This window comes from Lampetra fluviatilis, chromosome 38, assembly GCF_964198595.1.
Source record: "Lampetra fluviatilis chromosome 38, kcLamFluv1.1, whole genome shotgun sequence".
Lineage (NCBI taxonomy): Eukaryota > Metazoa > Chordata > Hyperoartia > Petromyzontiformes > Petromyzontidae > Lampetra > Lampetra fluviatilis.
The window spans coordinates 11,738,644-11,761,424 of record NC_136312.1 but is presented as its reverse complement, the minus strand read 5'-3'; the positions used below and the strand labels follow the sequence as shown (position 1 = coordinate 11,761,424).

General features: G+C 53.7%; 1 protein-coding gene across 1 annotated transcript in view; it reads left to right on the top strand.

Moving 5' to 3' along the window:
• Positions 1-22,781, top strand: part of LOC144945699 (voltage-dependent calcium channel subunit alpha-2/delta-3-like) — a 143,408-nt gene that overhangs the window by 95,100 nt on the left and 25,527 nt on the right. Inside the window, exons 12-28 of the mRNA XM_078874267.1 lie at positions 2,602-2,680; positions 4,581-4,714; positions 5,784-5,801; positions 8,101-8,178; positions 9,144-9,224; positions 9,587-9,661; positions 10,185-10,265; positions 10,955-11,014; positions 15,198-15,214; positions 16,358-16,414; positions 17,318-17,385; positions 18,290-18,335; positions 18,974-19,071; positions 19,782-19,875; positions 20,390-20,485; positions 21,547-21,668; positions 22,112-22,192. Coding sequence (XP_078730393.1) covers positions 2,602-2,680; positions 4,581-4,714; positions 5,784-5,801; positions 8,101-8,178; positions 9,144-9,224; positions 9,587-9,661; positions 10,185-10,265; positions 10,955-11,014; positions 15,198-15,214; positions 16,358-16,414; positions 17,318-17,385; positions 18,290-18,335; positions 18,974-19,071; positions 19,782-19,875; positions 20,390-20,485; positions 21,547-21,668; positions 22,112-22,192 — 1,285 coding nt within the window. The remainder of the gene's footprint in view (positions 1-2,601; positions 2,681-4,580; positions 4,715-5,783; positions 5,802-8,100; positions 8,179-9,143; positions 9,225-9,586; positions 9,662-10,184; positions 10,266-10,954; positions 11,015-15,197; positions 15,215-16,357; positions 16,415-17,317; positions 17,386-18,289; positions 18,336-18,973; positions 19,072-19,781; positions 19,876-20,389; positions 20,486-21,546; positions 21,669-22,111; positions 22,193-22,781) is intronic.

The window sequence follows — 22,781 nt, the reverse complement described above, 5'->3', positions numbered from 1 at the left end:
AAGATTAGCCCCGTAATGAGGTTGTCATTAGCCCCCTGCCCCGTCAACCCCCCCCACACACCCAGCACCCACGTGGCCCTCTCTCAATTACCGCGCAGATCAATTAGCGCTTGAACCTAGTGGGATCGCTAACGAGATCATGAGTGATGGTGATGGGTGAGTGATTGTGGTGGTGATGGCTGAGGATGGGATTTATAGTGATGATGGTAATGATGGTGATAATGGTAATGATGGTAATGATGGTGAGGATGGTGATGATGAGGTTGGTAATGATGATGATGATGGTAATGATGGTGAGGATGGTGATGATGATGGTGGTAATGATGATGATGGTGGTAATGATGATGATGATGGTAATGATGGTAATGATGATGATGATGGTAATGATGGTAATGATGGTGAGGATGGTGATGATGATGGTGGTAATGATGATGATGGTGGTAATGATGATGATGGTAATAATGGTGATGATGGTAATGATGGTGAGGATGGTGATGATGAGGTTGGTAATGATGATGCTGAAGATAGTGATGATGATGAGGATGATGTTGATGAGGATTCTGATGATAATGAAATGGTGATGATGGTGATGAGGATGGTGAGGATGACAATGCTGGTGATGATGACATGGTGATGATGATGGTGATGATGATGATGGGACCCTGACCCAGCGGTCGAACCTAGTGACACGAGCGGCAGACGCGGCAGGGGCACGTCCGCCGCGGAGACGGAGCAATGGAATTGGGATCTCACCCCGGGGTGGCGACGTGGTTGCTTTGTTATGCGTCGTATTCACCTGGAAGGGAACCGGTCTCGGAGGAGATTGCTGATGATGGGGACCCATGTCCGGATCTTTCCAGAATCCAGGACTCTCCACACTGATCGAGACTGCAGGTTCAAACCAAAACTAATTTACAAATCAATTAACTGTTTTTAGTTTGTTTGTATTGACGAGTTAATTAAGGTCCCCACCGAGCTATGCAGCTTTCCTTATTTTATTCACAAGCGACCTGGATATCACCAATGATAGCCCAACAAAGTAGCGCCATCGTCACCATCGTCACGTTGACAATCATAGCCGCAGCCCAACTACTCTGGAAACGCGTGATGTTGAAGGTAAAGCGGAGGACTCGGACAAAAATCCACGCGACCACGGGGAGAGTGAGACAAGCAAAACCCCCATACACAGCAGCAGCAGCAGGCGTCAGGGTCGGGATCAAACCCACGACCTCCTGCATAGCAGGCGGGGAAGTGAACCTCTCGGCACGACGGTTCATGGTGGCCGCCGTCACCGTTACTGGTCGTGAGCAGGAATCGAACTCGGATCGCCGGGGTTCTTGCAGTGCAGCGTGCTAACCGCTGCGCCACCACTCCTGGAAAATATAAAGATTCCCCGTTTAGCCTCGAAAGACTGTAGGGGCAAGTGCTCAGTGTTGATAGCAATTCACAGCCCTGCCTGGGGAAAGCTGCTGGGGTAACGTCGATTGCATTTGGCTATTTGGGTAGGGAATTAATGAATGATCAACGAGATATATGAATGATTGAATAATAAATGTGTTTAATGGGCGAATTATTTACTGAATGAATGGCATGACTGATTAAATACAGAAGGATTGAATGAAGGAATGAATGGACGATTGACAATAGATGAACGAATGCATGAATGAATCACTAAAGTTATTCGGAATAACGAAAAGGCACGACTTCATGAATGAGTGAAAATGAAATTAATCGTCATCAACAGCAGCCATGTTCAATCCACCGCTAGATGAAGGACTGCCCACGCCATGTCTCGTTCATGTGGGGGTTGGGGGGGTTAGCGGGTGTTATCCCACTCACAAAGACCCCCCCCCCCCCCCCACGTGTAGCCTTACCAGACTATCAAGGCCGGAACGGCAAACGATGGGGTTGGGTGGCCAGCACCACGCCCGTTTTTGTCTCCCCAGTGGCGATGTTTCCACACCACTGCACCAGGCACTCATTTCAGGCGGAGTCGACCTAGGGGAGGCCAAGAACCGGTTCAGATAATCGTCACCGGTGTTGGCCGTGAGCGGGAACCGATCTCGAGCCGCCGGGTTCGTAGCGCAGCGCGTTAACCACTGCGCCACCGCTCCCCATCAAGGCCACAACATCCAGGACATGCGGCGTTGTTGTCAATTTGACACGTGCGAGGCCTTCGCGACCAATAGTATTCATAATAAAGGTTTTTGGGTGAGATCGCGTAAGTTGAAATGTGTCGTGACCCTCCATATTGTAAATGTTGTGGATTTACTCTCCGACACACCGGTGGGCTGAAGTAGTCACTAATTGGTGCTTTGTTTAGGTGACAAAGCCTTTACTAATTGGCTGTGTCGGGTGGTGGAGGGTTACGACACATTTATACTTACGCGATCTCATCCGAAAACCTTTATTATTAAGTTGTTGTTGTTGTTGACACAGAGCGAGTTGGTGTTGACCATGAGCGGGAATCGAACTCGGGTGGCTAGGTTCGTATTGCAGCAGCGCTAACCACTACGCCACCACTTCCCACACACCCACTCACTCTCGCACACACACACGCCACCCATTCACACACCCTCGCACACACACCTGCACATACAGGTGCGCCTCTTCACCTACCTGATTGGGCGGGAAGTGGCGTTTGCGGACAGCGTCAAGTGGATGGCGTGCAGCAACAAAGGTGGGGCCCCCCCGTGTCTCCTCCTCTCTCCTCCTCCCCCGTCCCTTCTCATCCCGCCTCCCTCCTCCTCCCCCCTCCATCCTCCCTCCTCCTCACCCTGCCTCCTCCCCCCTCCCTCCTCCTCCCCCCTCCCTCCTCCTCCCCCCTCCCTCCTCCTCCCCCCTCCCTCCTCCCATTCAGTTCTCAAAGCTTCACCAGGAGTCAAGGTCGCATCGTTTATGGTTTAAGCGCATGGCTCCACAGGGGGCTTTGCGTGACTTCAAGCGATGAGGAGGGACGTTATTGAGGGTAGCCCGTGACTGGGAAGGCGACTGAGGAGTCCGGGATAGCCGAGATAGAGATCTGAACAGAAAGAGTCAAGAGAGAGATCAGAGCAGAGAGAGTCAGATAGAGACCAGAGTAGAGACAGTCAGAGAGAGATCAGAGCAGAGACAGATAGAGATCAGAGCAGAGACAGACAGACAGAGATCAGAGCAGAGACAGTCAGATAGAGATCAGAGCAGAGACAGACAGACAGAGATCAGAGCAGTGACAGAGACAGACAGAGATCACAGCAGAGACAGACAGAGATCAGAGCAGAGACAGACAGACAGAGATCAGAGCAGAGACAGACAAAGAGAGATCAGAGCAGAGACAGTCAGATAGAGATCAGAGCAGAGACAGACAGACAGAGATCAGAGCAGTGACAGAGACAGACAGAGATCACAGCAGAGACAGACAGATAGAGATCAGAGCAGAAACAGACAGACAGAGATCAGAGCAGAGACAGACAGAGAGAGATCAGAGCAGAGACAGTCAGATAGAGATCAGAGCAGAGACAGACAGACAGAGATCAGAGCAGTGACAGAGACAGACAGAGATCAGAGCAGAGACAGACAAACAGAGATCAGAGCAGAGAGTCAGATAGAGATCAGAGCAGACACAGACAGACAGAGATCAGAGCAGAGACATACAGAGATCAGAGACAGAGACAGTCAGAGAGAGATCAGAATAAAGACAGACAGAGAGACTTCACTACTGCTCCCCAAACACTCACCCAAAGACAAAGATCCCCCATATATCCTTAGCAGACTGTTGGGGCAAGTGCTGTTAGCGAGCATCCATGAACAGCGGCACGGCACACGAGGGGGTGGGTGGCCAATACCACGCCTGGCTTGCCTCTGTCTCCCGAGTGGCGATGTTCACACACCACACCAGGTACTAATTTGAGGCTCAGTCGACTTAGGGGAGGCCCAGCACCGGGTTCAAATAATCGTCACTGGTGTTGGTCGTAAGCGGCAATCGAACTCTGGTCGCCGGGTTCATAGCGCACCACGCTAACCGCTCCACTACCGCACCCCACTAGACACTCACCCACACTCACCCACACTCACCCACACTCACCCACACTCACCCACACTCACCCACGCATATTCTCATTCACACAGTCAACCACGCACTCACTCACCCACTCCAGAGAACAGGGGGAACAGACGAGTGGGGAATCGAACCTCGCTACCACGCCGGTGGCTCCGGACGCCACGCCGCTTTCCCTTCGGCCACTTTCCCTTGGGCCGCTCCCGCCTCCGACTTCCGCTCGGTCGCGGTGGCGACTCGCTCGCGACGACGACCTTCTCTGGACTCCTGAGCCTCTCTCCCTCTCGACCTCTTGACACCTGCACCTGTTGACCTCTTGACCGCTTGACCTTTCGACTTCTCTACATCTGGACCTCTTGACCTCTTGACCTTTCGACTTCTCTACTTCTCTACACCTGGACCTCTTGACCTCTCGATACCTGGACCTCTTGACCTCTTGACCTCTCGATACCTGGGCCTCTTGACCTCTCGATACCTGGACCTCTTGACATCTGGGCCATCTCGACGCCTTTGACCTCTCGACCTCTGTGCCGTGCCCACGCAGGCTACTACTCGCGCATCTCGACGCTGGCCAACGTGCCCGAGAACGTGATGCACTACCTGCCGGTGCTGAGCCGTCCCATGGCCATCAGCCGCGGCCACACGGTCATCTGGACCGAGGCCTACACTGACTACACGGTGAGCCCGGCACGGCACAGCACCGCTTTTTCCCATTGGGACGAGCTGAGCCGTGCTGGAGCCAGGTCGACCGGCTCAGAGGATTCACAAAGGGGGTCGCCGCGGTGGCCATGAGAAGTTAACTACCTCGCCTGGTATACAGGAGGTCGTGGGTTCAATCCCGACCCTGATGCCTGCTGTGTATATGGGATTTGCGTGTCTCTCTGGCTCTCACCGTGGTCGCCTGGATTTTTTTTCCGTTTTCCCTCCACAATTAGAATGAACGTCACGCGTTTCGATCGTTTAGATGATTTGGCTGCTCTAAATGTCCACGTGACGACCATAAGCCGCCACTCCGTTGAGCTGCCAGTGGCGATGGGCAGGTGGCTCCTGCGAGAAGAGCTACTACACATCTCGGTGGGGCTCTTACCTGCTGATATGAAACTGGCCCAATCGTTTACACAGTTGCCACAGTGATGTCACCCGCGTGTCGTCGCTGTGACGTGTGCGTGTGTCTGTTCCACCGTCTCTGTGTGTGTGTGTCCCTGTGTCTGTATATGCCAACACCAGTGGCGATTTTCAGAATCGGTCTTGGGCCTTACCTAGGTCGACTCAGCCTAAAATTAGTAGCTGGTGCGGTGTGTAAACATCGACCCTAGAGAGACAAAGGCGGCCGAGCGTGGTGCTTGCCACCCACCCCCCTGTGTGTCGTGCGAGCCTTCACAGGTGCTAGCTAACAGCACTTTCCTCAACAGTCTGTTAAGGCTATACGGGGAATCTTTATCTGTTATGTATGTATGTATGTGTCTCTGCGTATCTGTACGTGTCTGTGTGTGTCCATGTGTGTCTGTGTGTTGGTGTCTGTATGTCTGTAGAGGGGAGCGGGAGAGTAGCGGTCGGCGCGCTGTGCTACAAACCGGTCGTAAACGTCGCCACTGGGGAGACAAAGGCGGCCGGGCGTGGTGCTGGCCACCCACCCCCTCTTGTGCCGTGCCGGCCTTCATAGGCGCTACTCGTTAACAGCACTTTCCCCAACAGTCTGTTAAGGCTATGCGGGGGACCTTTGTCTTTGTGTGTGTCTGTGTTGCAGCTGCCACAAGCACAGAAGGTAAGAGCATTTTCACACGGAGCCCTAAATCACATCTACACTCCCATCATCATCACCACCACCACCATTATCACCATCGCCTCATCACGACCAACGCCACTGTGGTGGCTAGGAGACGTGAACTCCCTCGCCTCCTGGTATACAGGAGGCCGTGGGTTCCATCCAGACCCTGACGATACCTGCTGTATATGTGGAGTTTGCGTGTCTCTCTATCTCATCATCATCACGGTGGCTAGGAGACGTGAACTCCCTCGCCTGGTACACAGGAGGCCGTGGGTTCCATCGCGACCTTGCCGCTTGTTGTACATTTGCAGTTTGTGCGTCTCTCGCTCTCTCTCCCCGGGGTCGCGTGGATTTGTCTCCGGGTCCTACTCCGGTTCCCCCGTCCACGTCTAGAATCGACGTCACCACGCGTTGGGAGTATTTGCCTGCTGCGTTGGGAGTATTTGCCTGCTGCGTTGGGAGTATTTGCCTGCTGCGTTGGGAGTATTTGGCTGCTGCGTTGGGAGTATTTGGCTGCTGCGTTGGGAGTATTTGCCTGCTGCGTTGGGAGTATTTGGCTGCTGCGTTGGGAGTATTTGGCTTCTGCGTTGGGAGTATTTGCCTGCTGCGTTGGGAGTATTTGGCTGCTGCGTTGGGAGTATTTGGCTGCTGCGTTGCACCTCCACGTGACGACGGCGGATGATAAGCCGCCACGTCGTAGGCAGGTCGCTTCAGAGGGGCTTTACACCTGGGCTCAGATACGTTGACCCCGGTCTAGTAGTTAAGGAGTTCAGTTTGAGTGGCAGAGGTCACGTAGGGGTCACAGAAGAGCTCTACGGGAGGGACGGAGTGGGGGGCGAGGGGAGGGGCGAGGAAGGGAAGAGGAAGGGAAGAGGAAGGGAATGGGCGCTGCAGAAGAGGCGGTGACGCTTTGAGAGAGGAACGGAAGGAGGTGAAGGAGGTGGAGTGATCGACGTGCATAGTCGTGGTATTATCACAGAGTCGTCATGTTGCGAGTAATGCGACCAACGGTTGCCATGAATTAGCATAATCAATTAGCGTTGTTAACAGCATTAATTAGCGTCGTTAACATCATTAATTAGCGTCGTTAACATCATTCATTAGCGTCGTTAACATCATTAATTAGCGGCGATAACTAAACGAATTAAATGACTCCTCGAACTTGAAACGGATTCGTGTGGAAATCTGCACGAATGGAGATCGGCTGCATGGGCAGGGCATTAATGAACGACTAAATGAAGGGATTATTTAAGGATGAGTGGGTAATTGATGTTATGGATGAGTGGATGAATGATTTGCTGAAGGAATGAATGTCAAGCCGATTGAATTTCTGACCAAATGGATTGCAGACTGATTGATGGGATGAATGACGAATTAAATGAATTGACGATGTGCAATCAATGAACTCATGAATGTCTGATTGAATCACAGAGGAATGTTTTCGAATCCATAAAATCGAATTACTTAATCAATTACTGAAAAGTTATTTAAATTAAATTACTTAATCAATTACTGAAAATGTATTTAAATTAATTTAATTAATTAATTACTGAAAATTTATTAAAAACAGACTGAATGAAATTATAATCATCAGCCATGGTCAATCCACTACTGGATCAAAGCATCTTCAGCATCCGTATAAGCGAATGAATCACTTGCTTACAAGCTGAGTGCACGAAGTACTTGCTGATTGAAATGCCTGGCCAAATGAATGAACAGCCGAGCGAATTAATTCTGTAATTAGTTGCTGGTGGAGTGCCTGGCTAAGCGAAAGAATGAAGAGTGAATGAACGACTGAATGAATGTTGGGATGAATTGCATGCATTACTTTCAGACTGAATGTCTGGTCAAATTAACTAATGAATAACCGAGGGAGTTGCTGAATAAATGTCTGGCCAAATGAATGAATGACTAAGTGAATTAATTGAAAACTACTGACAACCCACGTGGCCACACGAACGACTGAACAAATGTATGAATTACAGATGTATCATGGGACCTCCTTTGCCAGTACCAAAATATGAGACTAGGTTTTCCCCTTTTTTCTGGCAACAAACCAGGTGTTGAGACTGACGCTTGCTCACGATACCTGGCCAAAAATATTCAAGAACTGTATGACACGAGTGAATGAACACGCAACTGAATGAATGCGTGAGTTTAATTAACTGCTGACAAAATTATTGGCCAAATAAACGAGTGAAGGAATGAACGAGTAAATGAACGAGTTAAGGAATGAACGAGTGAAGGAATGAACGAGTGAATGAGTGACCGGCTCTCCCCCCCCCCCTGCCACCAGCTGCTCACGCTGGCATCTCAGGATCACTTCCTCAAGACGTCCGTTGCCATGCCCGTCTTCAGCGGCAAGTCCGACATGGTGAGAAACCCACCACCACCACCATCGCCACAACCACCGCAGCCACCACGATCATCACGATCACCACCACCACCATGATCACCACCATCACAACCACCACCATCACCACAACGACCATAACCACCACAACCACCATAACCACGACCACCACTATCACCATAACCACCACAATCACCACAATCACCACCACTACCACCACAACCACCACAACCATCACGACCACCACCATCACAACTACCACCATCACCACAACGACCATAACCACTACAACCACCACAACCACCACAACCACCACAGCCACTACCACCACTACCACCACAACCACGACCACCACTACCACCACAACCACCACTACCACCACAACCACGACCACCACTACCACCACCACGACCACCACTACCACCACAACCACCACTACCACCACAACCACCACAACCACTGCCACTACCACCACCAGTGGTGTGCTGCTCTGTGTAGAAGTCACGTGGTGTGCTGCTCTAGAAGTCATGTGGTGTGCTGCTGTGTAGAAGTCACGTGGTGTGCTGCTGTGTAGAAGTCACGTTGTGTGCTGCTCTAGAAGTCACGTGGTGTGCTGCTCTGTGTAGAAGTCACGTGGTGTGCTGCTCTGTAGAAGTCACGTGGTGTGCTGCTGTGTAGAAGTCACGTTGTGTGCTGCTCTAGAAGTCACGTGGTGTGCTGCTCTAGAAGTCACGTGGTGTGCTGCTGTGTAGAAGTCACGTGGTGTGCTGCTCTGTAGAAGTCACGTGGTGTGCTGCTCTGTAGAAGTCACGTGGTGTGCTGCTGTGTAGAAGTCACGTGGTGTGCTGCTCTAGAAGTCACGTGGTGTGCTGCTGTGTAGAAGTCACGTGGTGTGCTGCTCTGTAGAAGTCACGTGGTGTGCTGCTCTGTAGAAGTCACGTGGTGTGCTGCTGTGTAGAAGTCACGTGGTGTGCTGCTCTGTGTAGAAGTCACGTGGTGTGCTGCTCGGCGTGGTGGGACTCGACGTGCCGTTGAAGGACATCCTCCGTGTGGTCCCTCGCTACAAGGTACCAGCAGCCTCCTTCCTGCTGATGATGTCGATGATGCTGATGATGCTTTTGCTGATTATTCTGATGATTCTGATGATAATTTATGCTAATTTTGGTCCTTATGATGATGTTGTTTTTGCTGATTCTGCTCCTGCTGGTGATCATGAAATTGCTGGTGTTAATGTTTCTGCTGATGACGATGATGTTGATCTTAATGATATCGATAATTCGTGCTGATGATGATGTTGCTGATGATTATGCTGATGATGTTGCTGCTGCTGATACTACTACTACTGCTGATGATGCTGCTGCTAATAGTGATGCTGATGATGATGATGCTGCTGCTAATGATGCTGATGCTGCTGCTGCTTCCATTGCAGCTGGGGGAGCATGGCTACGCGTTTGCCATCACCAACAACGGCTACATCTTGAGCCACCCCGACCAGAGACCCCTGGTGAGTGCCATCTCTTATTATTGTTGTTGTCACCAAACTGTTTGAACAAGTTAAGGCCCCACTGAGCTACGCAGCTCTCTCTCTCTTTCACAAGCCACTTGGACATCACAAATGATAGCTCAACGAAGTGGCTCACCACCAGCATCATCTTTTCTCCGGTTCCTCCGGTGATTCCCCCTCCACATTTGGAATCAACGTCACGCGTTTAGGAGTATTCAGCGACTGCTATAACTTTACACGCGGCGGCGATGACGATGATGATGATGAGCCGCCAACTTCGTTGTGCCATTATTTGTAATGGCCAGGGTCGCTTCTGAAAATAAAGAGCGACGTAGCTCACAAGTGAGCCCTGACCTGGGCAAAATAGAAATTAAGTTGAGTTAAAGTCGCCATCTCCTGGCCACCAACCTACAACGCCTGGCAAGACCTCTGGTTGGCCGGCAGCCATCACACACCGGGCCGCTGAGCAGGCTGGCCACTGGCCTGCTGAGGCCCACGCTCCCCCGTCCGTGTGAGAGCGCAGTACAGAGAGGGAGGGAAATTCAAGGCCAAGCCGCATAGCGTCGACCTGCTGGAGGTGGAGTGGGGCGAGCAGGACGACGTGGTGAGTCTCGCACGGGCGGAGGCCAGCAGGCTCGCACAGGGGCAGGCCCCCCCATAGGGTCACTCAGAGGGCCTCACACAGAGACCCATAGGGTCACTCAGAGGTCCATAGACTCACACAGAGACCCATATGATCACTCAGAGGGCCATAGTTTCACACAGAGACCCATAGACTCAGAGACCCATAGATTCACTCAGTTCCATAGACTCACACAGAGTCCCATAGACTCACACAGAGACCGATAGACTCACACAGAGACCCATAGACTCACACAGAGTCCCATAGACTCACACAGAGACCCATAGACTCACACAGAGACCCATAGGCTCACACAGAGACCCATAGACTCACACAGAGACCCATAGACTCACACAGAGACCCATAGACTCACACAGAGACCCATAGACTCACACAGAGACCCATAGACTCACACAGAGACCCATAGACTCACACAGAGACCCATAGACTCACACAGAGACCCATAGACTCACACAGAGACCCATAGACTCACACAGAGACCCATAGACTCACACAGAGACCCATAGACTCACAACGAATCCCCCTCGTAGGCGTCGCTCCGTGCTTCGCTGCAGAGTTGCTGCTCGCTAACGGCACTTGCCCCCCACAGCCTGCGCGCGCCGCACGGGGAAGCTTTGTCTCTACGCACGCGCGTCTCCCTGTTGCCACAGTTGCGGGCGGCCATGGTGAACAGACAGACAGGTTCCTACTCGTCGAACATACGGATGAACGTCCCGATCTCAGAGGTGAGCTCCTCTCCTGTCCGGAGCCAACTCCCTCCACGGAACACTCAGCAATCCGCCACAATCACCGTGACAGCGGCAACAACGACGACAATGGCCAGCATCTTCCGTCCCTCACTTAGAACAACTCCCATCGCTTCTGTCCAATCCCAGCAGCAGCATCATCATCCTGCTGCTCCCTCGCCCCCCTTCTGTGACCAGCCCTACCACAAACCCTACCACTCCTCCCTGCCCCTATCACAACCCCTATCACTATCCCAATCACTAACCCTACCCCTGTCACTACCTCAACCCCTATCATTACCCCAACACCTAATACAACCCCAACCCCTATCCCTACCCCTACCGCTATCACCACCCCTATCACCATTCCTACCCTATCACCATCTCTACCGCTACCACCACCCCTACCACAACCCCTACCACCACCCCTATCACCACCCCTACCACCACCCCTATCACCACCCCTACCACCACCCCTATCATCACCCCTACCACCACCCCTATCACCACCCCTATCACCATTCCTACCCTATCACCATCTCTACCGCTACCACCACCCCTACCACCACCCCTACCACCACCCCTATCACCACCCCTACCACCACCCCTATCACCACCCCTACCACCACCCCTATCATCACCCCTACCACCACCCCTATTACTACCCCTACCACCACCCCTACCACAACCCCTACCACCACCCCTATCACCACCCCTATCACTACCCCTATCACCACCCCTATCACCACCCCTACCACCACCCCTATCACCACCCCTACCACCACCCCTACCACCACCCCTACCACCACCCCTACCACCACCCCTACCACCACCCCTACCACCACCCCTATCACTACCCCTACCACTACCCCTACCACATCCCCTACCACCACCCCTATCACTACCCCTATCACCACCCCTATCACTACCCCTATCACCACCCCTATCACCACCCCTACCACCACCCCTATCACTACCCCTATCACTACCCCTATATCAACCCCTCTTTAACCTCCTGTCACCATGACTACACCACCATTCACGACGATAATGAGCCAAGAATGTCTGTGTGTCCCGCGCGTGACGTCACTCCACATCGGCCAGCCCGCCTCATTAACACTCATGAACAGGTGACGTCACTCCACATCGGCCAGCCCGCCTCATTAACACTCATGAACAGGTGACGTCACTCCACATCGGCCAGCCCGCCTCATTAACACTCATGAACAGGTGACATCACTCCACATCTGCCAGCCCGCCTCATTAACACTCATGAACAGGTGACGGCACTCCACATTGGCCAGCCCGCCTCATTAACACTCATGAACAGGTGACGTCACTCCACATCGGCCAGCCCACCTCATTAACACTCATGAACAGGTGACATCCTCCACATGGACCCCCCCTCATTAACACTCATGAACAGGTGACATCACTCCACATGTAGCACCCCCCCCTCATTAACACTCATGAACAGGTGACGTCACTCCACATGTAGCACCCCCCCTCATTAACACTCATGAACAGGTGACGTCACTCCACATGTAGCACCCCCCCTCATTAACACTCATGAACAGGTGACGTCACTCCACATGTAGCACCCCCCCTCATTAACACTCATGAACAGGTGACGTCACTCCACATGTAGCAACCCCCCTCATTAACACTCATGAACAGGTGACGTCACTCCACATGGACCCCCCCCCCCCCTCATTAATAACCATGAGCGGGTTACTGGGAATTATCAGTTTAAGTTCTGGGTTACGTTCCTGGCAAATAAGACTTGAAACTGACACAAGGTTGACCGATCAGCTGTTTTACCCCATACGAATGAACGACAACACGGGAGATGCGTCCCAGCACTCCAATAGTCTACACGTGCAGTCTTAACCAATCAGGGAGACTAATCATATAGGAACTCCTCCACGTGCGAGCGAGTTAGGTTCCAGGGGTCCCTTCGTACGTCGATTTGTTTGTGAGTTCAAACTTTACTCCTGTCGATTACAAACATGTTGTACGGCGTGTACACTAAACACACGGAATGGCGTTAAAAGTGGTATAATCTCCTCTACATGTAGATGCCACTGGTTTTTCATGTTCTGTAGATGTAGATGCCACTGGTTCTTCACGTTCTGTAGATGTAGATGCCACTGGTTCTTCACGTTCTGTAGAAGTAGATGCCACTGGTTCTTCATGTTCTGTAGATGTAGATGCCACTGGTTTTTCATGTTCTGTAGATGTAGATGCCACTGGTTCTTCATGTCCTGTAGATGTAGATGCCACTGGTTCTTCACGTTCTGCAGATGTAGATGCCACTGGTTCTTCACGTTCTGCAGATGTAGATGCCACTGGTTCTGCACGTTCTGCAGATGTAGATGCCACTGGTTCTTCACGTTCTGTAGAAGTAGATGCCACTGATTCTTCACGTTCTGTCGATGTAGATGCCACTGGTTCTTCACGTTCTGTAGAAGTAGATGCCACTGATTCTTCACGTTCTGCAGATGTAGATGCCACTGGTTCTTCATGTTCTGTAGATGTAGATGCCACTGGTTCTTCACGTTCTGCAGATGTAGATGCCACTGGTTTTTCATGTTCTGTAGAAGTAGATGCCACTGGTTCTTCACGTTCTGTAGATGTAGATGCCACTGGTTCTTCACGTTCTGTAGAAGTAGATGCCACTGGTTCTTCACGTTCTGTGGAAGTAGATGCCACTGATTCTTCACGTTCTGTAGAAGTAGATGCCACTGATTCTTCACGTTCTGTAGATGTAGATGCCACTGGTTCTTAACGTTCTGTAGATGTAGATGCCACTGGTTTTTCATGTTCTGTAGATGTAGATGCCACTGGTTCTTCACGTTCTGCAGATGTAGATGCCACTGGTTTTTCATGTTCTGTAGATGTAGATGCCACTGGTTCTTCACGTTCTGTAGATGTAGATGCCACTGGTTGTTCACGTTCTGTAGAAGTAGATGCCACTGGTTCTTCACGTTCTGTGGAAGTAGATGCCACTGGTTCTTCACGTTCTGTAGAAGTAGATGCCACTGATTCTTCACGTTCTGTAGATGTAGATGCCACTGGTTCTTAACGTTCTGTAGATGTAGATGCCACTGGTTCTTCACGTTCTGTAGATATAGATGCCACTGGTTCTTCACGTTCTGTAGATGTAGATACCACTGGTACTTCACGTTCTGTAGATGTAGATGCCACTGGTTCTTCACGTTCTGTAGATATAGATGCCACTGGTTCTTAACGTTCTGTAGATGTAGATGCCACTGGTTCTTCACGTTCTGTAGATATAGATGCCACTGGTTCTTCACGTTCTGTAGATGTAGATGCCACTGGTTCTTAACGTTCTGTAGATGTAGATGCCACTGGTTCTTCACGTTCTGTAGATATAGATGCCACTGGTTCTTCACGTTCTGTAGATGTAGATGCCACTACCGCCATCTGTTGTACGGTGGTTGAACTTGCGATTCTCGGTCCGAACAGGCAACTGGACACACGGACCAGGTTTGTTCGTATCTCTGGAAGTTCGTAAGTCGATTGTTTGTAGATAGAGGAGTCCCCGTGCTAAATAATAAAGTAAGTACAATATATATTTATACACAAATGCAAGTAATGTATTACATAAAACAATGATATAAGGTACGTAATAGACACTTATATTGCCATAGGTGTGTAACTATTAACACTGGTGGGTCAGTTTAACACGTTGGCTTTCGGGACCAATATAGTTCATAAGAGGTTTCTTGGGTGAGATTGTGTAACTCTGCAACAGACAAGCGGTGTGCTGCTGTACTAGGAACGAATTGGCCATGTCTTGCGTTGGCTCATGGTGGCGGGTTTAACGAAGGGGTGGCGTGGAGGTGGATGAGGGTGGTGGGAGGGGGTAGCGTGGAGGTGGAGGTGGATGATGAAGGGGGGTCGAGGTGGATGATGGAGGGGGTGGTGTGGAGGTGGAGGTGGATGATGGAGGGGGTGGTGTGGAGGTGGATGGGGGTGGTGGGAGGGGGTAGCGTGGAGGTGGAGGTGGATGATGAAGGGGGGTCGAGGTGGATGATGGAGGGGGTGGTGTGGAGGTGGAGGTGGATGATGGAGGGGGTGGTGTGGAGGTGGAGGTGGATGATGGAGGGGGTGGTGTGGAGGTGGATGATGAATGGGGGTGGAGGTGGATCATGGAAGGGGGTGGTGTGGAGGTGGATGATGAAGGGGGTGGAGGTGAATGATGGAGAGGGGGTGGTGTGGTGGTGGAGGTGGATGATGGAGGGGGTGGTGTGGAGGTGGATGAGGGTGGATGATGGAGGGGGTGGTGTGGAGGTGGACGCTACGCTCTGCAGTGTGGGCATGGAATGAGAGGGTCAATGGGTTGCCACGCAACGATGTCTCTGATTTGCCAACGGCGTTTGAACGATGGAACATGAACCGATGCGGCTTAAACCGATTGTCGCCACTTGAATCTGTTTAAGATTAGAAGATAAGAAGGAGGAGGATGATGATGATAATTACTACAGTCCCATCCGCTCGAATGTTTCGCTGAACTTCAGCTCCGAGCGAGCCGGTTAACATCTCGCTTCCTTTGCTCGGAGATGTTAGCTCCCTCGCCCGGTGTGCAGGAGCTCGTGGGTTCAATCCCGACCCTGATGCCTGCTGTACATTTGGAGTTTGCGTTGTCACTCTCTCCCTATGGTTGCGTAGATTTTTCTCTGGGTCCTCCGGTTTTCCCCTCCGCATTTAGAATCAACATCATCACGCATTTAGTGTATTTGGCTGCTATAAATGTCCACGTGATGACGATGATGATGATCAGCCACTTCGCAGAGCTCCCATTTGCGATTGGCCAGGTGGCTTCTGACAACAGAGCTGCCGAGCTCAGTGGGACTTACCTGGCAAAATGAAGATGTTCCTAGTTTCTAGTTTAGTTACTCGCCATGGCAGGGCGGGTCAGGAGCAGCCGCGCCGTGGCCCGGAGTGGACGGTGCGCGCATGGTGCGCTGTGCATAGTAAACATCGCCACTTGGAAGACAAAGGCGGCCGGGAGTGGTGATGGCCACTCACCCCCTCGTGTGGCGAGGCGGCCTTCATAGGTGCTGCTACCGCTAGCGAGCAGCACTTGCCCCAGCAGTCTGTCAAGGCTATCCGGGGGATCTTTGTCTTTGTTGTTGCTTCATGGTTCCCACGCTGGGCGGCGCTGCTCTGCACAACCTCTCCTCCTGGACTCTAGTTTTGTTGTTGTTGCTGTTGTTGTTGTTGTTTGTTACTCGTGTGTCCCTTCCTGTTGTTGTTGTTGTTTATTATCCATTTGTCCGTTCCTCCTCCAACACAGGAAAGGATTTTGCCGCTGACCAAGGAATTCTACTACACGGATATCAAGAACACGCCCTTCAGGTGAGTACCACCACCACCACCATCGCCACCACCACCACCGTCGTCACCATTACCACCACTGGCATCATCATCGTCATCGTTACCGTCATCATCTTGATCGTCACCGTCATCATCGTCACCGTCATCATCGTTATCATCGTCATCGTCATCATCACCATCATCATTGTCATCACCGTCATAAACATCATCATCATCACCGTTATCATTGTCACCGTCATCATCGACACCGTCATCATCGACACCGTCATCATCGTCATCGTCACTGTCATCATCATCGTCATCATCACCACTGTCATCATCATCACCGTCATCATCATCATCGTCATCGTCACTGTCATCATCATCGTCATCGTCACTGTCATCATCATCACTGTCATCATCATCACCGTCATCATCATCACCGTCATCATCATCACCGTCATCATCACCACCGTCATCACCACTACCGTCATCATCATCCTCATCACCAGCCGCGGTCACTCCACCGCCGGCTGTCGCCCTCCTCCCCGCTCTGCCGCCACCGCCGTGGCCGCCGCCTCCTCCTCTTGTCCTCCTCCACCAAGGGCGATCCGCCCGGCAGGGCGCCCCGCCACGCCGCCTCTCGTCGCCGCTCCGTCTCCGCTGCGGACGCCCTCGCGGGCGCCTTCCGTCGATTTTTCCCCGCCGCTCCGCGATCAGTAGCCCTCGCTCCCTTCTCTTTGTCATCGTCATCATCGCCGTGGTCTATCCACTGCTGGTTGGAGATCAGTGTGGTGATGACGTCACGACCCCACGTGTGTTCTCTACTCCGTGTGCTCCTCATTTTCTGCCCGTCTCTCTTCGCATGGCACGGCAATCACGGACGTCCCACGGCCTCCGTCTCTGTCCCCGCATCTCCCCTTGTCCCCGTTGTGTCTCACTCAGCCTTGGAATCGTCCTGGGCGGCTCCTATGGGAAGTTCATCTTCAGCGCTAACGTCTCCCTGGCCGAAGGTGGACGGGGGACTGGGACACTGGGACACGGGGCACTGGGACACGGGGACACGGGGACACGGGGACACTGGACACGGGGACACGGGGACACGGGACACGGGGGTGAGTGGCTGCGTGAGTGAGTTACTGACTGGGTGAGCGAATGATTGGGTGAGTGAGTAAGTGACTGCGTGAGTGAGTGAGTGATTGACTGCGTGAGTGACTGGGTGAATGAATGACTGCGTAAGTGAGTGAGTGAGCGAGTGAGTGACTGCAGGAGTGACTACATGAGTGAGTGACTGAGTTAGTGAGTGACTGCGTGAGTGAGGGATTGAGTGAGCGAATTACTGCATGAGTGAATGCGTGAGTGCGTAAGTGAGTGACTGCGTGAGCGAGTGACTGCATGAGCGAGTGACTGGATGAGCGAGTGGCTATGTGTGTGAGTGACTGGGCGAGCGAGTGACTGGGCGAGCGAGTGACTGCATGCACGAGTGACTGCGTGAGTGAGTGACTGGATGAGCGAGTGGCTACGTGTGTGAGTGACTGGATGAGCGAGTGACTGGGCGAGCGAGTGACTGCGTGATCGAGGGACTGGATGAGCGAGTGACTGCATGCACGAGTGACTGCATGTGTGAGTGACTGGATGAGCGAGTGACTGGGCGAGCGAGTGACTGGATGAGCGAGCGAGTGACTGGGCGAGCGAGTGAGCAGTTCACCAGCCGCCCGGACCTCGGCTCTACTCCGAGGTCTCTCTCCCTCTCGCTCCGGTGGCAGCGGCGAGACTGCCGGAGCCGCGAGCCCGCCAGATGTTCGTTCTGAGCGTCCGCCATTGACTGAGAGCGGGAGACTCGACCCCCTCGACCCCCTCACTCTCTGTGTCTCTCTTTCTCCTTCACCCCCGGCTGGACGTGCCGCTGCCTCGCAGCGCTAGAGGACCTGGCCCACCCTGACGTGATGCTCTCCAACGAGTGGTGAGTCCCCCGCACGCTTGAGTCTCTAGCAACCCGTTGGCCGGCAGGGGTCCTTGCCGGCTGTTCGCGGCGGGGAGGGTGGAGCGATGTTGCGTGTGTGTGGGTGGGTGTGTGAGTGGGTGTGTTAGTGGATGGGTGTGTTAGTGGGTGGGTGTGTGAGTGGGTGTGTGTGTGAGTGAGTGGGTGTGTGAGTGGGTGGGTATGTGAGTGGGTGTGTGAGTGGGTGGGTATGTGAGTGGGTGTGTGAGTGGGTGTGTGAGTGGGTGGGTGTGTTAGTGGGTGTGTGAGTGAGTGGGTGGGTGTGTGAGTGGGTGGGTGTGTGAGTGAGTGGGTGGGTGTGTGAGTGGGTGGTATAGTGGTTAGCGCGATGCGCTTCGAACCTGGCCCACCCGGGTTCGATTCCCGCTCACGGCCAACACCAATGACAATTATTTGAACCGGTCCTGGGCCTCCCTTAGGTCGACTCAGCCTCAAATTAGTATCTGATGCAGTGTATAAACATCGCCACTAGGGAGACAAAGGCGGCCGGGCGTGGTGCTGGCCCCAACTCCCTAGTGTGGCCTTCATATGTGCTCGCCAAGAGCACTTGCCCCAACAACCTGTTAAGGCTACACAGGGGATATTTGTTTTTGTGCAAGGACTTACTGCCACACGGAAGAGGATCCACACCTGCACAAGGTGTCCCAGCTGGAGTCGGTGCAGAGATACCTGTCCGGGGAGAAGCTCGGACTCCGATGTGAGTACTCGCATCATGATCATCATCGGCCGTGGTCTACCCACTGCTGCTGGGTCAAAATCAGGAGTGTATTCACCACTGAGAGCTCTTTTACGAGGGGTGACTCGGCTGGCAGACGACATAAAGCATTTTTTGATTACAGAAACAAAATTCAAACTCCACTCAAAAACAACAGCAACAGCCGCCATTCACCACTAAGTGACGGCAATGTCTCCACGGCTCTCGTGCCAGGCCAGGTGCACTTTGAGGCCACGTGAAGTGTCGAAGCCTCGCTGGCAGGAGGTCATGGAACAGACCCACGTGGCATGGGTTGACTGACTGAGATGACTCAGATGCACCACCTTTGCCCCCTGCTGAGCCACCTCGCTGTGTTTTATCTGCCCGGCGCTCCTCTGCCCTGCGTTGTTGTGAGCATCGCTCCTCTGCCCTGCGTTGTTGCTGGAGGGCGACTGCCTCCAGCTGCCCAGTAGCAGTGTCCTCCACAAGCCTCCTCCACACACTCACCCATGTACACCCACTCACTCATGATCGTCTCTCCATGCTTCTCTGTGCAACTTCTCCGTCCAAGTTTCCGTGTTGCCGTTCGCGTTTAGTCGTCATCTTCATCATTATCGTCGTCGTCCCTGTAATTGTATTTGTCTCTGCCTAGCGGCCGGCCGGGAGCCTACCTCCTCGCCTGATGCATGCCCCCCCTCCCCCCCACCGGGCAGGCAACAACGAGCTGATCCGCCAGGTGATGTTCGACGCGGTGGTGTCGGCCCCGCTGGAGGCCTACTGGACCAACCTCATGCTCAACAAGTCCCAGTGAGCGCCACTCGCACACCCGCCGGGATGAATTCCGGCCCCAACAGAGCCACCGACTCTGACCGTAGCCCTAACCCAACCCTATCCCGAGCCTCAACCCCAGCACAGCCCTAACGTTTTCCCTAACCCAACCCTAACCCCAATCCAACTCTAACCATAACCTTAACGCCAGGCTAACCCAAACCTAACTCTAACCCAAATCTAACCCCAACCTAGCCCTAACCAAACATAAACCCTAACCCCAACCCTAACCCATCCCTAACTCCAACCCTAACCCATCCCTAACCCCAACCCATCCCTAACCCAACCCTAACCCAACCCTACCCCATCCCTAACCCCAACCCCAACCCTAACCCACACCTACCCCATCCCTAACCCCAACCCTAACCCTAACCCAACCCTAACCCAACCCTACCCCATCCCTAACCCCAACCCTAACCCAAACCTACCCCATCCCTAACCCCAACCCTAACCCAACCCTAACCCATCCCTAACCCAACCCTGCCGCGCGTAGGAACCTGGAGCTGGGCGTCGAGCAGGCCTTCCTCGGGACTCGGTCGGGGCTCCTGAGGAAAGCCGAGTTCCTGGGATCGGAGAAGATCACCGACAGGTTGAGGCCAAACCCGCGCCGGCCGCACCCTGCGATGAACCCCCTGGCATGCGGTGCCGGCGTGGGGACCTCGTGGCGCGTGTTTGTCCCTTTCTTCTGCTGGCACGGCCTGAACTGGAACTTCTCAACGACGCTTTGTCATCTCAAGTCCGGTAGCCAGCTGATCTACGTCGCCTCTTTCTCACTACGAGAGCCGCTGGCTGTCGCAAACGAGCGCAGCCCAACAGAGTGGCGGCTCGCTCTAAATGTGGGTTCTAAATGTGGGTTCTAAATGTGGGTTCTAAATGTGGGAGGGGAAAAACCGGAGGGACCTGGAGAAAAATCCACACGGCCACAGGGAGAGAGAGATAGAGACAGACACACATTTCCAAATATTCAGCAGGCGTGAGGGTCGGGATCAAACCCACGACCTCCTGCATACCAGGCGAAGTAGTTAACATCTTGCCACCCGAACCTAGCCTTTGTCGCGGTGCGGTTGACTGTGCAGTTGTCATGGTGGGGCTGGCTGTGCGGGTGTCGTGGTGTAACTGGATGTGCAGTTGTCGTGGTGGGGCTGGCTGTGCGGGTGTTGTGGTGTGGCTGGATGTGCGGGTGTCGTGGTGTGGCTGGCTGTGCGGGTGTTGTGGTGTGGCTGGATGTGCAGTTGTCGTGGTGGGGCTGGCTGTGCGGGTGTTGTGGTGTGGCTGGATGTGCGGGTGTCGTGGTGTGGCTGGCTGTGCGGGTGTTGTGGTGTGGCTGGATGTGCAGTTGTCGTGGTGGGGCTGGCTGTGCGGGTGTTGTGGTGTGGCTGGATGTGCGGGTGTCGTGGTGGGGCTGGCTGTGCGGGTGTTGTGGTGTGGCTAGATGTGCGGGTGTCGTGGTGGGGCTGGCTGTGCGGGTGTCGTGGTGTGGCTGGCTGTGCGGGTGTTGTGGTGTGGCTGACTGTGCGGGTGTCGTGGTGGGGCTGGCTGTGCGGGTGTCGTGGTGGGGCTGGCTGTGCGGGTGTCGTGGTGGGGCTGGACTGTGCGGGCGTGGTGGTGTGGCTGAACTGTGCGGGCGTGGTGGTGTTGTTTCTGCTCAAGAGATTTCCTGACGGATGACCAGAAGGACACCCTCTTCACGGTGGAGCGGTTCCCCCTGTGGTTCCGGCGTGCCAGCGCTCTGCCGCCCGGCAACTTCATCTACTCGGTGCCCTTCAAGGCTGGTGAGAGCGCCACCACCACTGCTGCCACCACCACTGCCGCCACCACCACCACCACTACCACCGCCAGCAGCACCACCACAGCTACCACCACCCCATCACAGCCACCACCGCCGCCACTGTCACCATCTCCGCCACCACAACCACCACCGCCGCCACCACCACTGCCACCACCACGACCACCACAACCACCACCACCGTCACCACCACCGCCACCACTGACATCACCGCGACCACCACCACAGCCACTGCCGCTACCGCCAGCAGCACCAACACAGCCACCACCATCGTCACAGCCATCACCGCCACCACCACAACCACCATCCACACCACCACAACCACCACCGCCACTGCAACCGCTACCAACACCACAACAACTACCACCACCACCAGCCATGTAAGAATCATCTGCTCTCTGCAGTAACCCTCATCCCCCTTCCCCCCAGGCACCACCAACAGGAGCACGGCGGTGACTGCCAGCACAGCGATCACCGTGTCGGCAAACCGGCGCACGGCCACAGCCGCCGGTGATACCAGCAGGGACATCACCGCACCAGCACTGCACCAGCACCACCTTACAAACACCACCACGCCATCTCCACCGCGCCATGACCACACCACCACACAATCACAAACAGTGGCGGTGGAGGCAAGCGAGTGGAGGAGGGAGTGGAGGCAGGAGATGATGTAGCTGACCCTGCTGGTGATGGAGGGAAGCCAGTGGGGGAGGGAGTGGAGGCAGGAGATGATGTAGCTGGTCCTGCTGGTGATGGAGGGAAGCGAGTGGAGGAGGGAGTGGAGGCAGGAGATGATGTAGCTGACCCTGCTGGTGATGGAGGGAAGCGAGTGGAGGAGGGAGTGGAGGCAGGAGATGATGTAGCTGACCCTGCTGGTGATGGAGGGAAGCGAGTGGGGGAGGGAGTGGAGGCAGGAGATGATGTAGCTGGCCCTGCTGGTGATGGAGGGAAGCGAGTGGGGGAGGGAGTGGAGGCAGGAGATGATGTAGCTGGCCCTGCTGGTGATGGAGGGAAGCCAGTGGAGGAGGAAGTGGAGGGAGGTAAAGGGAATCTTTCTGAGGGATGAGAAGCGCTGCGATCGAATGTTTTTGGAAGCCGG